At 39.5% G+C, this 17,313-nt stretch overlaps 1 protein-coding gene across 1 annotated transcript in view; it reads left to right on the top strand.

The window, feature by feature from the left end:
- Positions 1-17,313, top strand: part of BPTF (bromodomain PHD finger transcription factor) — a 164,470-nt gene that overhangs the window by 117,667 nt on the left and 29,490 nt on the right. The window contains exons 14-21 of the mRNA XM_006833731.1: positions 44-2,360; positions 6,662-6,786; positions 7,465-7,593; positions 9,686-9,836; positions 10,503-10,545; positions 12,425-12,671; positions 13,417-13,568; positions 14,556-14,664. Of these exons, the coding sequence (XP_006833794.1) occupies positions 44-2,360; positions 6,662-6,786; positions 7,465-7,593; positions 9,686-9,836; positions 10,503-10,545; positions 12,425-12,671; positions 13,417-13,568; positions 14,556-14,664 (3,273 nt within the window). The remainder of the gene's footprint in view (positions 1-43; positions 2,361-6,661; positions 6,787-7,464; positions 7,594-9,685; positions 9,837-10,502; positions 10,546-12,424; positions 12,672-13,416; positions 13,569-14,555; positions 14,665-17,313) is intronic.

Raw genomic sequence — 17,313 nt, 5'->3', positions numbered from 1 at the left:
TTCAAACCAAACTTATAGTTCTATAAATGTTTTTGTCTCACAGATATAAAAGAAGTTTTAGATTCTGATAATGATAAATCCTTCAAGGAAGAACCAATGGAAATAGATGATGATGTGAAGGTAGTATCCCACATGAATTGCCAGGACATTTCTCAAGTAGATGTGGTCAATGTGAGCGAGGGTTTTCATCTAAGGACTAGTTATAAAAAGAAAATAAAGTCATCCAAACTAGATGGACTTCTTGAAAGAAGGATTAAACAGTTTACACTGGAAGAGAAACAGCGCCTAGAAAAAATGAAGTTGGAGGGTGGAATTAAGGGCACAGGAAAGGCTTCTACAAAAAGTTTATCCGAGTCACCAGTGGTAACAAAAGTAAAAGAAGGGTGTGACCTGCTTAGGCAAGAACAAAGCCCTAATGCAAGAAATGAGAAATCTGAAGGTCTGATTCAGGGTTGCTCACAGAGTGATTCCTCAGTTCTGGGGCTCAGTGATTCTAACCATACAACAGACAGACTTTATGCAAAGGATCCAGCATCAAACGATCAAGCAGTGGAGGATGTTTCCATTCAGGGTACAGAAGGAAACAGTCAGAAACCGAGTTCTGTTGTAAATGACATAGACGAGAGTCTCTCTGACCCTGCCAGTAAAGTTCAGGAACCGAGCACTGTTCAAACAAAAGGAAGAGACGTTCTCCTGGACGCTTCTCGGCTAGCTGGTGCAAATGAAATTGCAGCTTTGATTCGTCAGAGCAAAACGCCACTCCTCCAGGAGGACGATGACACCATTGTTTCTCCTTCTAAGAGCTCTTTGCTTCCATCAATACCGAAAAGTACCAGTGACAGAGATGCCCCATCTCTGTCAAAAACAATGAGTTTTGAAGGAAAACTGGGATGCGACTCTGAATGTAATAGCACTTTGGAGAATAGTTCTGACACTATGTCTGTTCAGGACAGCAGTGAAGACGATATGATTGTTCAGAATAGCAATGAAAGTCTTTCTGAACAGTTCATAACTCAGGAACAAGATGGTGAAGACTCAGATCCTTTAAAAAGCGACATCATTTCAGATCAGGCCCCTGGGAACTGTGGTGGCAGGCTGCAGGCTAAGTTGTCTGAAGCCAATGGTAAAAAAGCAAGTCAAGAACCAAAGTTAGATGAGAGACCAGGTAATAAACGTATTTTAGATCAAATAAATCTAAAAAGTTTCACTGACAAAAAGAATAATGAAAACCGAGAGTCTGACAAGAAAGGACAGAAAACAAGTACATTTCAAATCAATGGAAGAGATAACAAACCTAGAGTCTATTTGAAAGGTGAATGCTTGAAAGAAATCCCAGAAAGTAAGGTAGTAAGTGGTGATGTCGAACCAAAGGTCAATAATATAAATAAGACAGTTCCTGAAAATGATACTAAGTCATTGACTGTTAAGGAGTCTGTTATAAAGCCATTCATGAATGGTGATGTCGTCATGGAAGGTTTTAATGAAAAAAACAACTTGGGAACAAGATCACGTTTACTGAGTTCGTCCGACACTGAAGGCGATTACCAAGATAGCCTTGAAGCCCTGCCATCAACCAAAGAAGAGTCTGAGAGCATACACACTATCACAGTTCCACCCTCTCATCCAGAAAGAAGTTCACTTCATCAGGTTGAAGACATGGAAATTGAAACTTCAGAAGTTAAGAAAGTTCCTCCATCACCTGTTACTTCTGGAGAGGAATCTAACCTCAGCTGTGATTTCATTGATGAAAATGGTCTGCCTGGTAACAAAGATGAAAATGTCAATGGAGAAACTAAAAGAAAAACCGTCATCACAGAAGTCACCACGATGACATCAACAGTGGCCACTGAATCAAAAACAGTGATTAAGGTAGCAAAAGGAGACAGGCAAACGGTGGTCTCTTCCACAGAAAACTGTGCCAAGTCCACTGTCACAACCACCACTACAACGGTGACAAAGCTCTCCACACCCTCCACCGGCAGCAGTGTGGACATCATCTCTGTAAAGGAGCAGAGCAAAACCGTGGTCACCACAACACTGACGGACTCCCTGACCACCGCAGGAGGAACTCTGGTAACATCTATGACTGTGAGCAAAGAATATTCCACAAGAGACAAAGTGAAATTGATGAAATTTTCAAGACCTAAGAAGACACGCTCAGGTACAGCTCTGCCGTCCTATAGAAAGTTTGTTACTAAGAGCAGCAAGAAGAGTATATTTGTTCTACCTAATGATGACTTAAAAAAGTTGGCCAGAAAAGGAGGAATCCGAGAAGTCCCTTATTTTAATTACAATGCAAAGCCTGCCTTGGATATATGGCCTTATCCTTCTCCCAGACCAACCTTTGGTATCACGTGGAGGTATGTACTTTAAAATGTATTTGGGGAAGGGAGAAAATTGTGAATGAGTCATCAGTTAAGAGACTCACAGTTATTAAGAAAATGACTTAACAGAGCTAAGATGAGACAGGCAAGCAGATAATGCACTGGCCAAAGTTAGTCCTGGAAATAAGATACAGAAAGGTTTGAACATAGCCAGCTGGTAGATACTAAAGTTAACTTAGGGAAAAATATGTAACGACTCAAACTTTAAGGAATCCTTTAAAATGAAACTCAGTTTTATTTTTCACAAGACAAGAAACATGTCAACCATGGTTGATTTTTGTGGTCTACATCTCCAACTTATTGCCATGTATTTTGCTCTGGGAACAAGATAATCATAGAATTGGATAATCACCAATTTTGTGGAATGTTTGCATTTTATTTCTACTAGGTAATTCATAAAAACATAGGACACAAAGAACATGCCTATAAATTATACAACGCTCATCATACTGTGGAAACCTTCCTAATGTAATTTATTTGCATGATAAACATTCATTTTGGAGCTCTCCCTTCTTCGTGTGAGCAAAGGTAGTCCCTAAGATTCCTCATGAACTCTTTTTTGACCCAGAAATGGTATTTCTTTAAAATATTTTGGACATCTTAAGTTTTGCTGATGAATCATAAGTTTGTCATATTGGTAGTTCTCAAATCATGCAATTTTCATTGGGGAAGGATCTTAGGAATTATCTTTGGTATAGATGTACAATAACTTGCCTCTGGCCACAGAGTGACAGAGTTCAGTTTATGTTCTGCCCAGTTTTCCTAAATCTTAGTCTAATGTTTTATGTCTTTTTCTTCTTATCTTTGTAATAACCCTTATAATTGAAAAGGGTGTAACATAAACATTGGAAACATCAGATCCTCTGAGACCTGCTCAGAAATCAGGACCAACCTTAGCTGCAGACAGATTTTTGCAAGGATTCTGAATTATTTCGTGTGACTGAACAGGCGTCATTTCTCTGTGTCTTTTGATACATTTCCAATTTCCTTAAATGAAAACCATGCTTTTTTGTTTCATCTGTTGTACAATTAGCTAGTATTAGAGAAGATCAAAAAAGAATGAGAGTACTAGCTACATAGGAATTACTTTTGTTAATACAACCAGTGATAGTTTGTTTGAGCAAGTTTTTTATAACTCATCTTTTGATTTGACTTAAAATATCATCACTCCATTACACATTCAATAGAGACAGCTGAAAAGTACAATTTCTCTGCAGGGCCTGCAATGAAGGATTTGCAGAATCCTGCAGGGAATCAAGGAAATCTTCATTACAATTCATGGATTTGTAGGATTACTCTGCACTTTTCTGCTTTCTTCATTGAGAGCGGTCCCAAAATGTATCCTTGACTGTCCTGCAGGTAACTTCTTTCCCACTGGAAAAGTTACTATGTACAGATAAATTCATTAGAATGGCCTGGTAGGTGTGGAGGTCCACCTTTCTGCTCCTTTCCATTCTGAAATGGAAGGTAGTCTCAACTGGGGATGCTTCTTCCCTCAGCCTGGACGAGAATATAATTACAAGGCCTGACCAAGGGTTGCTCAGGGTTCTTTGTGCGGTGGGGTCTCAGGAGCCTTGCATTAGCATGCCTTGATATGCACTGTGGGCACAATTGTGTCTATTTAATTAAGTTTTATTTTTTCATGGAAGGAAATTCCTATGCATTTTAAACTGATATTGTTTTCAAATATATTAACATTTTAATTTATGGACTCTGAGAAAATTAGCATTTCTCTCTTTAGTGGAGGCATGGGTAAATAAATAAATTATTTTTTACTTTAGTATGTATTTTTTTAAAAAGGGTTGTTGTTTTTAAGTGCTGTTGAATTGGTTCTGAATCATAGCAACCTTTTATAGTTTCCGAGGAGCAACTCGTGGTTTTGAACTGCTGACCTTTTTTTTTTTTTTTGTTTAAAGTCCAGTGCTGATCCTACAGCGCCAAAAAAGCCTTGCATGTGAAATGCATTTTTATACTCAAACTTGAATAAAACATGTCTTATGCTTGGAGTCGGAGCTAAAAGTGCCAAAAGTCATGTATATGATCTGTGTTGATTTAATGTTTAGGCAGAAGGCAGACCAGTGTTGAAAGGGTGATGCTAACTAGGACCTTTTTTTTTCCCCCATATTGCCTGTTCTCCCACATCCTTTCTCCTGATTCCAAGTCTCATTGTCACTTTGAACTGATCCTTGTTTTTCACAGTGCTGCTGGAAGGATCCTCCTAAAATTTGGGTCTGTCCAGTGAATGCTCTTGAGCTAAGGAGCTCTGGTAGCGGAGTGCTTACGAGTCGGGCTGCTAATCTCATGGTTGGCAGTTTGAAACTACCAGTGGTTCCGCAGGAGAAAGATAAGGCAATCTGCTCCCATCTTTTTTTACAGCCTTGGAAACCCTATTCAGGGTCGCTGTGAGTCGGAATCGACTCCACGGCACACCACTACCACCACCACCCAAAGTATCATGTGAAAGATATCGGCTCACTGCCTCCAGGTTGGGGGCAGGGGAAAAAGATCACAGGCATGAGAAGTTCTTCCTTTCACAGCCCTTCAGCCCCTGGATGCGTCTAATCACCGTGGTCCTTAATGCTTCCAGTTGGGGGCTGCACATACTGGCTCCTGCTGCCTTCTCCCACCAGCTTCATCTCTGTTTGCACCTCCACAGCTCCCCCTCCAGCCTTAGCACCCTGGAAGATGGGCATGTTCTTGTGCACCTTCATTCCTTAGCACATGCCTGCCCCTTACCTTCCGTCAGCTGTCACACACCCTTAACTTGTCCCAATCCCCATCCTTGAGTCAAATCAAATGTCTCCCCCTGTGCTCAGTCAGCCCTTTGTCTTCCCTCTGCTTCAGCTCCGTGAGGGCACGGAGAGAGATTCCAGGTCACTTCTGTGCCCTCTGTTCCTTTGCATAGTCCCATTCTTATATGAGGGGGCTTCAAAAAGTTTGTGGAATATGAATTGAAAGGATAATGGAATTTTTCCATGAGGTTTTTGAAGCCCCTTATTGTATATGAATATATGTTCCTCCCCTGGTGTTATTTCCATTTTAAGATAAGGAATACTCTGAAGTTTGCCTTTTGATCATAGAGCTTGACTGGGGTAGGAAGAAGAAGGAGAGAATGAGAGTAAACTTCTATTTCCAGTTTCCAAATACATGGCCATTCGCTTTCGGCCATGACCTCAGATTTCCTCAGTAACTTCTACAGGGTGTGTTCTGCAAGTAACAAGCAGTTTGTCCTTCTGGGAGCTCCCTGCACAAGCTAACATACCTCCTTTTATTTAGGTATGGTTTTGCCCAGGCCAGAGAATACAACCAAGACAGTGGAGTCACAAGTAGCAATGGGGAGTTCTACAACGTTGGAGCTTGAGCTTTCCCTCCTAGTATTCATTTTTCCACCTTTAAATGTTAGGGTAGAAAGCATGGCGTTTCTAATAACATACCTGCCTACGATTGGCCTTCTCCTATTAAAGAAGAGTGTCAGCTGAAAGGTGCTGTGAAGTGTGTTATAGTTACTTCTGAAGGGGCCATGATAATCATTGCAGTAGGGTCGGTTCCTTTGGAGATGTGTTTTTACTACTCCTTTAAAAAGACTGTCGAAAATCTCTGTTACCTTAGCACATACATAATGCATAGAATCTCCGAACACAGCCAACCCCCTTGTCTCCTGATTAGTAATTAATACAGTGACTCCTTTTATCTAACAGTGCGTTATCACTCTGTGTAGGATTCCAAAATCACACTAGTGCTGTTAAAATGTCAGGAATATTAGCAATATTTTTCATCCAGTAGTTCATGCTTTAGAGGACTGCAATTTGGACACAGACATTTCTGTTTGGAAAAAGGGCTGTTTATTACATTGTTTGCCTTATTTTGAGAAAGGGTTTCCCTCCCCCCCCCCCCCCCCCCAGTTAAAATCAATCAGCCAAAATTTTATCCTTTATCACATTTAATAACACTTTATTTCTCAACATAAGCTCTTTTTCATAATTGCTCTAACAGTATTTTGGAATTAGGTTAAATTTATGAGATCCTTAAATGATTGTCATAGCAATCTTGCCATGTAGTATGCTCCTTTTACACATTCATGTGGTATTTGAAGAGACCACAGACCCTTTTTAAGTTGCCAGGTGCATGTTATGCCTGTGAAGGAAAGAGTTCTTCCATTAAATAGGGAAGTATAACCGCCAAAGTGCCTGTAAAACCACTGAAGACATAATTAGGCCAAGAACCACACTCTACGTGCAATAGAATGCCCATATATGGCTTTTCTTGGGTCTTTTCAGGTACAGACTTCAGACTGTAAAGTCCCTTGCTGGAGTGAGCCTTATGTTACGATTACTGTGGGCAAGTTTGAGGTGGGACGATATGGCAGCCAAGGCCCCTCCTGGGGGTGGGACCACACGAACAGGTGAGGTGCTCTTTTATTGTCTTAACTTTAAGAGATAAAGTCACTCGATTATACTGCTTTATGCTAAGCATGTTTGTTATTAATATAAAATGCTTGTGTTGTAAAGAGACAGCTTTGCTGGAGTGAGTTTGACATCTCATGCCATCAAATTGTAGGCTACGTGCGTAGGGAGGCAGTTCTAATTCTAAGGTGAGTTACTTGTGTTTAAATCAAGTTTCCATTGTTAAAAACTATTCATTGTTGTAGACTAGAGATCACATAAACTGCTTGATCTGGGACCTTCTGGTTGCTGCTTCTCTCCCAGGGTTCCTGGGTTTATGACTGAGTACTGCCCCAGGAACTAAGCTGCCCCCAAAGCAATATTTTCGTTGTAGAAATGTCCACATAGCAGGTGCTCAGTACTTTAGGCAGCAGTGATCGCACAAGTATCCACGTTGAGTCCATGTGTTTCTCTTTTTAAGCCCCAGATACTTTACTTTATTAGTCCTTGAGTATTTTAGGTTGCTATTAAAATGGGAGTCCTGGTGTGGTGCTGTGGATTGATGCGCTAGACTGTAAGATTGGTTTGTGCTGCAAGGTCGGTGATTTAAGTTCACCAGCTGCTCCTCAGAAAGCCTATACAGCATCACCATGAGTTGGAACAACAACAACATTAATATATGAATTCAATCACCATAGAAACTTCTGAAACCGAAATCACAACAACAGAAATAATTAAGCGGCGAGATGTTGGTCCTTATGGCATTCGGTCTGAATATTGTATCAGGAAAATCATTTGCCCCATCGGAGTTCCAGAAGCACCAAAAGGTAAGGAGTAGAAAGAATTCTGTTCTTTGGCTATTGATCTGTTTCTCACAGCTCTTACAAATGGAAATTTCTTCTAATTGTTTCTTTAACTCTGTTTTCAAATTCTAAAGACGATATCTCACTACAGACTACTGCAATTTAAAAATGATCTTTCATTAGAAATCGATCACAACTTCATAGACATTGTGCCCAGTACAGGAAGGGTACAAAGAGCTATAATAGTACACGTACCGCTTGTAATTAAGATGGGTTCAGTGATTGACATGAGACCACCAGCTCTAAGAGGTCAATATCTGGTCATTTTATGTTGGTGTAGAGTCTGACACAGATGTGTTCAGCAAAGGTTTGCTGACTCAGTGTTGTAAAGCAGTTGTGAAATGCCTTAGTCTTCAGGCTAGAAATCTTCTAAGAGACATAGTTTTGTAGGAAGCCATTCATAGAACACCTAAATAATAGGCTCTGGGTTACAAATACTTAGAAGAATAAGATGCAACTTCTAAAGGAAGCTAAGGAAAGGCTGTAGTACCATAATATATCTAGTGTGGCAAGCTACAAGGTTGACAGTTCAAGTCCATCCACCGCTCCATGGGAGAAAGATGAAGCTTTCTTCTCCTGCAAAGACTTAAAGCCTTGGAGACTATATAGAGTCGATGTGTATTGGAACCAACGTGGTGGCACTTACTAACAATGTGGCACTGTAGAATTATCATTGGAATGCTCTCCACAAGGTTGGCTGTTAAAAACCACCAGCCACTCCTTAGGAACCCGATACAGGATTGCTGTATGTTGGAAGCAAATCAGCAGCACTTAACAATAACAAAGTGTACTTGCTTAAATCATAATATGATAAGAATGATTGCTAATTGGTAAATATTGAGAATGAAACGTGATTACAGTGATTTTTCAGGTAATTATGAATGCCTAGGATATTTTTAAAAATCATAACTAATAAGACTATGAAGAGTTCAGGAAGGTGTACAGATTCACAACACACACATAAGTCAGTCATTTTACTTTGTATGCACAATTAAAAATTTTAGGGAAAAGATCACTAAGAAATAAGTCAAAAGAAAATGATGTCTTAGGAAACTTACTTTTTCATAGATGCTAATTCTCCCTAAACGTATTAATTTAATTTTTGAAACTTAATTTGCTTAAAAATTTCTGTGGAAGGCTAAATGACTGAGAATAGGTTTCCTGGGGGAAGGACACTGGAGACCTCAGCCCTCAGTGCAGACCACTGCCGTGCCCTGAATGACTTTACCACTCTACAGGAGAAATAAATGTCAGACTAGTCAAAGAGGGGACTGAGCGCTTAATGTTCAGCCAGAGGAACAGGCCCATAGACCTTTTATATCAGGAGTAGGTGACCGCGGTTCACAGATCTTGGTCTGCTTTTGTAAACAAAGTCTGATTAGGACACAACCACAATTATTATAAAAGGAACCAAAGACAACCATTTGTCTGTTATCTTTGGTGACTTTTACAATCTAAAGGCATAGTTGAATAGTTGCACAGAGATAATCTGGCCCTCAAAGTTTGTCAATTATTTACCCTCTGGCCCTTTAACAGGGAGCCCTGATGGCACAGTGGTTAAGTGCACAGTTACTAAGTGAAAAGTTGACAGAATCTGCCAGTCATTCCACAGGAGAAAGAGTGGCCATCTGCTTCTGTAAAAATGTCTAGCCTTGGAAACCTGCTGGGACAGGTCTGCTGGATGTTAGGCTGCTATAGGTCAGAATTGACTCAGGTAATGGGTTTGGGTTTAGTTTTGGCCCTTTAAGAAAATGTCCCCACCCCTGCTTTTCATGGTGGAGTACTGGTGAGGTGCTATGGGATAAGCACTGTCACCTGTTCAAACCCACCAGCTGCTCCTCAGAATCCCTATACAGAATTGCTCTGAGTCTGAATTGACTCAACAGTACTTTTAACAACACTTGTCATGGTATGAAAAAAGATGCCAGAAGGTCTATTTTAGAAGCTATACTATAGTTTAGCTTAGAAGCTATACTACTTCAAATACTCTGATTTGTTTTCCAAAGTATAGTTCAGAAGCTATACTACTTCAAATACTCTGATTTGTTTTCCAAAGAAACGCCTACACCTCAGAGGAAAGGCCTGCGATCAAGTGCATTACGGCCAAAGAGACCAGAAACACCCAAGCAAACTGGCCCTGTTATTATTGAAACCTGGGTAGCGGAAGAAGAGTTGGAATTATGGGAGATCAGGGCATTTGCTGAAAGGTGAGGAAATGGTTAAAGAATGATCACTTTGATAACATAATTAGATCAGTATGTCCTATTTATAAATTTATAGTTACATAAATTAATTCAGTATATGTCCTGGTTATTTTATTTTACCTTTTGATTTTAAGTACAAGATACATATATCATTTATGAAGATCCTGTTTCTAATTTTTTAATGTGCTGTTATTTGTCAGTTCCTAATTATCTGTATGGAGTCCTGGTGTGGCACTGCAGGATAATGCGTTGGACCTCAAGGTCAGGTTGATCCACGAGGTGGACGGTTCAAACCCACCAGCCGCTCCTTGGAAACCCTATACATGGTTGCTATGGGTCGGAGCTGACTCGATGGTACTTAACAACAACAACAAAATTATCTTTACAGAGTGTTGGTATGACACTGTAGGTTAAGCACTGGACTACTAACTGCAAGGTTGGCAGTTCAAACTTACTAACTGCTCCTCAGAAACCCTATAACAGGGTTGCTATAAGTTGGAACTGACTTGAGGACACGTTAAACAACAAACAGCAGTTACCTTAATTTGAATTTCTCATTTTTAATCAAAGTCATTTCATACTTTGCATGATGTGAAAGTCTTCCCTTACAAGAGTTGGTCAGCTTCCTCATAGGCTGGCATCTGACCTGTGTCTCCTTTTTTCTTGCAGAGTGGAGAAAGAGAAAGCACAGGCAGTTGAGCAACAGGCTAAGGTTAGTGAACAGAAGAAACCAGAGGACTTCAAGGCCCCAATGGAGGTTCAGCTAAAACAGCAGCTATTGGCTGCCCAGCAGGTGGGGGATTTGGTAGAGTCCCACCTGGCAACATATTCACATTTTTGGCCAAATTCATACCCACTGAAAGCACATTAATTGTGTGTGTGTGTGTGTGTGTGTTTGTATTTTATTGTGGTAAGTATAGAAGTGACAGTCCATTCGCCATTTCTACAGTCTCCACTTGTATAGTTCAGCAACATAAATTGCGATCATCTTATTGTTCAGCCATCACTGTATTTTCCATATACTTGAAAATAGCTCTGTGGATACACTAAGCTGTGGTTTTACAAAAACTATTCATATTTGGAAAGCAAAATTTGGAATAAGGTTCTCTTATTAGCTTTATAATTTAGAGGATACTTTCTAAAAATAACCTTTTTCTGCAAAATCTTAAACTGGAAAAGCTCTGTAATCTATAAAAAAGTAAACTGTGTATAAAACCTTATACAAGGTTATTGTAATTATTGATTATTCTTAGAGCTACTGATGGGAGATCATGGTTTGCAAGATACAACATGATGAAATTTCCAACCCAGCAATAAGTTGGTATCCTGAGCTCCTTTCATATCTCAAAATTCAAATATTTAAAACTTTGCTTTGGCTTCTCTTTTCATTGTATTGCTTTCACATTCTTAACATCTCTTTGAAACTATGATTCTAAATGTAAATAATGTATTGCTCTAAAAAATTTCTTGGAAAGATTTATTCAGTCACAGCCCCAGGAAATAACTACTAAGTTGTTGGCTTTGTTTTCCTAGTGATTGAATCAGGGGACATCTCCAAATAACCAAACTCATCTTCCTTTCTTGTGAGGAATTGTTATCTGAAACACCTTAATATATGTTCGGGTATATTCAGTGTTTCCAAAAACGGTCCTAAAACAATTACTGTGTGTGATGTCACTTGTAAGTTTGCAATGGCAAGAGCGTTGGAACCTTCTCTTCCTGCACCTCCCAGCTCTATCATTCACCAGCTCTGTGTCCCTCTTTGGCAGATTACCAAATTTCTCTTAGTTTCCTTGTTTGATCATGGCAATAATGCCAGCAACCTCATTGTTTCAGGCATGGTAAATAAAAGAGGAAGATAAATCACCTACCACCACATTTACAATAAATCCCACTTGTTATTTTTGCAAGATTATTATTCAGACCATTGTTGAGAAGGTGTTAGAAAATTTCCACAGTGTATAATAAAAAGATACCTTGGCTAGGCTTGAGTTCTGAAAAATCAGATTATACCACTTTGCATAAAATAGTCTCGCATATTTTTCTGAAAAAATATGAACTAAATAATGTAAGAAGTCTAGACAGATTGCTGTAGTTTGCAGTATTCTCCTGGCTTGATTGCAGGTTTGCTAACTTCAGTAGCAATAGTAAATACTGACATCAGCCTTATGGCTGGATAAACTAACATTGCAATAAAACGCAAACCTTATGTTGTAAGGTTTGGTAAATGCCATCAGTCCCACTTCTGAGTAGTGAGGAATGCTGACCCTCAGTAAGATTGCCCACATCTCTGTTCTTTTCCATCTGGATATCTGTATAGGCTGGAAAACCATACGTGTAAAATTTTCCTTTTTGTATAACTTCTTACCTTTATTAAGATATACGTGACATAAAGCCATGGCATTTTTCCTTCTATCAAGAAATTAAATTCCCTGGTAAACGTTTAGGCATAGTTTCAGAAGTAACATGATTTTTAAATTTTAGTATAAGAAGCTTCGTAGATTGGGAGAAATTGTGGCTTGACTTCTTAGGAAATAGTGTTTTATTGAGAACCATTTTTGTTCTTTTTTTCTCTTCCCTGCTTTTTCTAGAAACGATTGGAGCAACAGAAGCCAACAATAATTGCAGCTTCCACTACTTCCCCAACTAACAGTACCACCACTACCATCTCTCCAGCACAGAAAGTTATGGTGGCCCCCATAAGTGGCTCAGTGTCACCTGGAGCTAAAATGGTGCTAACTACTAAAGTTGGGTCTCCGGCTACAGTAACATTCCAGCAAAACAAGAACTTCCACCAAACCTTTGCTACGTGGGTTAAGCAAGGCCAGTCGAATTCAGGTACACAGCTGTGGTTAAATAAAAGTTTGCTTTTCATCCAGAAAAATGAAAAATTTCAGTCCTTTACCTACTAAAATGAATCGTCTCTTTTAGAAAATTGTTTTTCTTTTGCAGCTGATTGAGCAAACAAGCTGTAGCAGTTGGTTTGTTCCAGATAATATTCATGATATTACATTAGCGAGACTCCTCTCACATTATTTCACTTGCAAACATTTACATAGGTCACAGACTCTGAGAGGAGAGAAATGTTTTTCTTAAAAATACAAACTGAGCCACATTTCATGCATTGGTGCCCTTCCTAGAAGTCACAACGTTGCTGGTTATTTTAAATCTAAAGCTTATTAAATGTCTTATACCCCATTAGCCACCAGCACAGCTGCCACATCTGCTACAACCATTGCCAGCACAGGTCAGACGTTCCACATTACAGGCAGTCCAGTCACTATGGCAGGAAAAGTAATTACCAAACTGCCACTTCCTGCAAACAGCAAGATTGTCGCTGTAAATGTGCCAGCAACGCAAGGAGGTAAGGGAAATGTGAGGAGTTTTAATTCACATTTGCCAGATCATACTGTTGCCATTATTTTTCATTTCCTCTTCACTGATTTCAGTCCTCAGATCTCACATTCTGTGTAGTCCACTTAAAACCCTGCCACACGTAGTCTCTCCTCAGAAATTGAGCAACATCTAATGCTTATCTTGAAAGGGGTGTGGAGTAACTGGGTCTTCTTCATCTTTTTTTAAGGTGTTGTTCAAGTACAACAAAAAGTCCTGGGTATCATTCCATCTAGTACAGGTACAAGTCAGCAAACCTTTACTTCATTCCAACCCAGGACAGCGACTGTCACAATTAGGCCCAACACCCCAGGCTCTGGAGGAACCACAAGCACTTCACAGGTAAGGACTCTTTTGCAAACTTATAAAGTGCTGAGCCCATCTGGTAAAGTCTTTTTCTTTTTTTAACTTTTTATTGAGAATTGAGTGAAGGCTTCCAGACAAGCCGGTAAAGTCTTTAGAATGGGCCTCTTCCAGGATTAATGTACTTTCTAATTTCTCCTTGCTTTTTAGTTCCTTAATCTGTAATAGCATGTTGATTTGAAACCAATCTGTTTGTAGTATTTATGATGATAAGTAAAAAAGAATGCATGGGGGCTTCATAAAGTTTGTGGAGAAATTTCATATCTTTTCATTCCATTTTTCCATGCATTTTCTAAAGCCCTCTTATATTAATGTTTTGTTCCTAGCATCTTAGTACAGTTTATAAGTAATTAAAATTGCTCGTAGGCTTTTTATAAAGAATGTTTATTTCAGTAACACAGTGGCCTGTACTTGATTTCCCAAGAAGCATACTATGCAGCCTAGTTAAGAACTAGAATGAAAAATGGAACTCACACCCCTACAACTAGCTCATTAACTAGCTGATGTGTGAGTATATTAGGATCATCATTTCACTTGTTCTCTTACTGTGGATGAAGGTCTCAAGTTTTGCAGCCTTGATAAGTGTTTGAACCTAATTATAATACAGGAAAAAAATGGGCTCCATATCACATCACGTTTATAACTCTAAAAGAATATCGGGTTTCTGATCTGCCTTTTCTACTGTCTGGGTTCCAGCTCTGGGCTGAAGCTTAGAGGAAGCACAAATTGGATGGGATCGAGCAGAGGCTCCCTGGGTTCAGGCCCTTTCCTTAGTCTGTAGACTGTGCTAGGTGTTAGTGGCAAAAAATCTGAATTAAATTCTCTCCTCTCCAAATTCCACCTCTTTGTGATGTTTCATATCACTTAAAACCTTATGTCCAAGAGTACTGGTCATGTCTCTAGACAATTTTTATCAATATCCAGCATTAAAACATTTTAAGCCATGGTCCTTTGTATCATTTATAGGTAATCACAGGACCCCAGATCCGCCCTGGTATGACAGTGATTCGAACTCCCCTCCAACAGCCAGCACTGGGAAAGACAATTATTCGAACACCTATGATGGTACAGCCAGGTATTCAATCGTCCATTATTGCCATTTTGTATCTAAATAGTCTGTTTGGCACTCTGCATACTAGAAAACGCTGATGTGCGCTAGCACTTTAAAGCACACTCGAGATCGAACCCATTGGGGGATGCCTTCATGTGTCAGAGTAAGTTAATGTATGCATATTGGCTGTCATCTGAATGATCACCATCTAATCGGCCAAAAACCATTGTCATCGAGTTGATTCCTCCTCACAGCAACCCCTGTGGTTCACAGTAGAACTGCACTTCGCAGTTTTCCACGGCTGATTTTCCGGCGTTGGTCACAAAACCTTCCTTCCAAAATGCTTCTGGCTGGGCTCAGACCTCCAGCCTTTTCATTGCACCTTTTGTCCGTCTGTGTTCAGGATGATCCATTGACCACCTGAAGTGACCCTTTTTCATGCACTGTTTCTCAAACTGCTGTGACAGGGACGTAATGCAGAGGTCCCAAAGCTGCCTTGAATTTATCATGAAAAATAAATGGATCAGAAGAACAAAATTTTAGAATACAGAGAAATGGTAGAAACCCTGTGCTGACAGTTATAAAAAACCAAACCCACTTGGCATTGTTTGGTCTCTGACTCATAGTGACCCTGTATAGAGTTTTTTAGACAGTACCTCATTAAGGGAGCAGATAGTCTCATCTTTCACCTTTGAAGCACAGCCCATAGTGGGTTTGAACCACCAAACTTGTAATTAGCAGCCTAGTGCCTAACCCACAGTGCCACCAGGATAGTGGGTATACCATGTTATAAAAGCCAGCAGCATTTGAAGCATCATACCAAAGGAATTAGACTTGCAAAAGCCAATGATTAAAGGAGTCATGTTGTCCTAGAGGGTCATTCTGAGTAGGAATTGATTTCTGAGGATTGGTCATAAAACAAGGAAAGTAGTCTTACTAACAAAATCTATCTCAGTTTAAACATGTACAATAATATGAAAGACCATCCAACTTAAAAGAAACACTAATTTTTTTCCAAAAAAGGAAGTCAATATAAATGCATTAATAAATTGTAAATGTAAATTTAGCTACTGAATAATTACTACATAGCAGCTCTTCCTAAAGTCCTAATGCTTTGGGCTGCAACGTCGGTTTGAACCACAAGTTCAGGCTTACCAGCCACTCCTTGGAGCCCTATACAGGGTCACTTTGAGTCAGAACTAACTCGACGGCACTGAACAGACCACGATGAGTAGCTCTTCTTAGTAATGCTTAACTGTGCACATGCAGAAACTGTACATAGACCAAAAGGCAGTTATTCCAACAGAACAAGTAGACCTTGCCTGGTTTAAAATCAGGGAAGGTGTATGCCATACTTAATTCAGTCTGTATTCTGAACAGTAATCCGAGAAGCTGGATTATATGAAAAAGAACACAGCATCAGGATTTGAGGAAGACTCAACATGTAAGTCACATCAGCCTACTTGCTGAATGCAAAGGGGACCTGAAACACTTCTGATGAAGATCTAAGAATACAGTCTTCCATATAGATTACAGTTCAGTGTAACGAAAACAAAAATCCTCACAACTGGACCAATAAGAAACATCATGATAAATGGGGAAAAGATGGACACTCTTAAGGATTCCATCTAACATGGATTCAACAAGCAATGCTCATTGAAGCAGCAGTAAAGAAATCAAAGGACATCTTACAGCGGGCAAATCTTCTGTTCAAAACCTCTTTAAATGTTAAAGAGTAAAGATGTCACTGAAGACTAAGGTGTGCCTATGCCAAGCCATGGTATTTTCCGTCGCCTCATATGCATGTGCAAAGTTAGATAGTGAATAAGGAAGATTGGAGAGGAACTGATGCATTTGAATTGTGTTGGCGAAGAATATTGGATACGTAATACCATGGACTGCCAGAAGAAGAAACAATACAACCAGCGTGTTTTTTAGAAGTGAGGTTGGGAGACTTCATCTCACATACTTTGGGCATGTCCTGCCAACAAACTAGTCTAGCTTGGTGAAGTAAAAAGTCATCAGAAAAGAGGATGACCTCCAACAAGCTGGATGGACACAGTGGCAGCAGTGGGCTCAGACATAACAGTGATCTTGAGGGTGACACCTACCAACAACAGTAACATTTCCATAGGGGAAATGATTCCCAGCTGCTTGTTTTCCAGCCTCAGTGAGTTAAATGAGAAACTCGGGTTTTTAAAGAGCGCAGCCAGTAGACACTCCTTCGACAATTACTTCATAAGCATTCTTTGAGCTCTTGGCACTAAATTGAGAGTCTAGAGGTCCTTACCTTCACAGCTCACCTGAAGTATTCATCACAATAGCTATAGGAGAAATTCATTTGACCCAGACTCATTCTTATTCAGTTTGCTTTATTAAAAAATTATATTCATTAATTGATAGATTATTATCTTATTTTTAATGTTCTGTTCCTAAGGAAAGGTAGTCTTACCAATGGCATATTTTATGTGCTTTTTGTTTTCTGTTACCATTTTGGCTTTAGACTCAGTAAGAATGTTTTTTGTTTATTTGTTTGTTTGTTTTTTTCCACTGTACTTCACAAAGAGAGAGCTGAATAATGGTTGTTGGTGAGTTGATTGAAAACAGATACATTGACAGTGTGGGTGTATGGTTGAATGCATCTTGGGCTGTTGGCATCCCATAAATCTACTA

The sequence above is a fragment of the Chrysochloris asiatica genome, unplaced genomic scaffold (assembly GCF_000296735.1).
Source record: "Chrysochloris asiatica unplaced genomic scaffold, ChrAsi1.0 scaffold00007, whole genome shotgun sequence".
Classification (NCBI taxonomy): domain Eukaryota; kingdom Metazoa; phylum Chordata; class Mammalia; order Afrosoricida; family Chrysochloridae; genus Chrysochloris; species Chrysochloris asiatica.
This window is presented reverse-complemented; position numbering and strand designations above follow the sequence as displayed.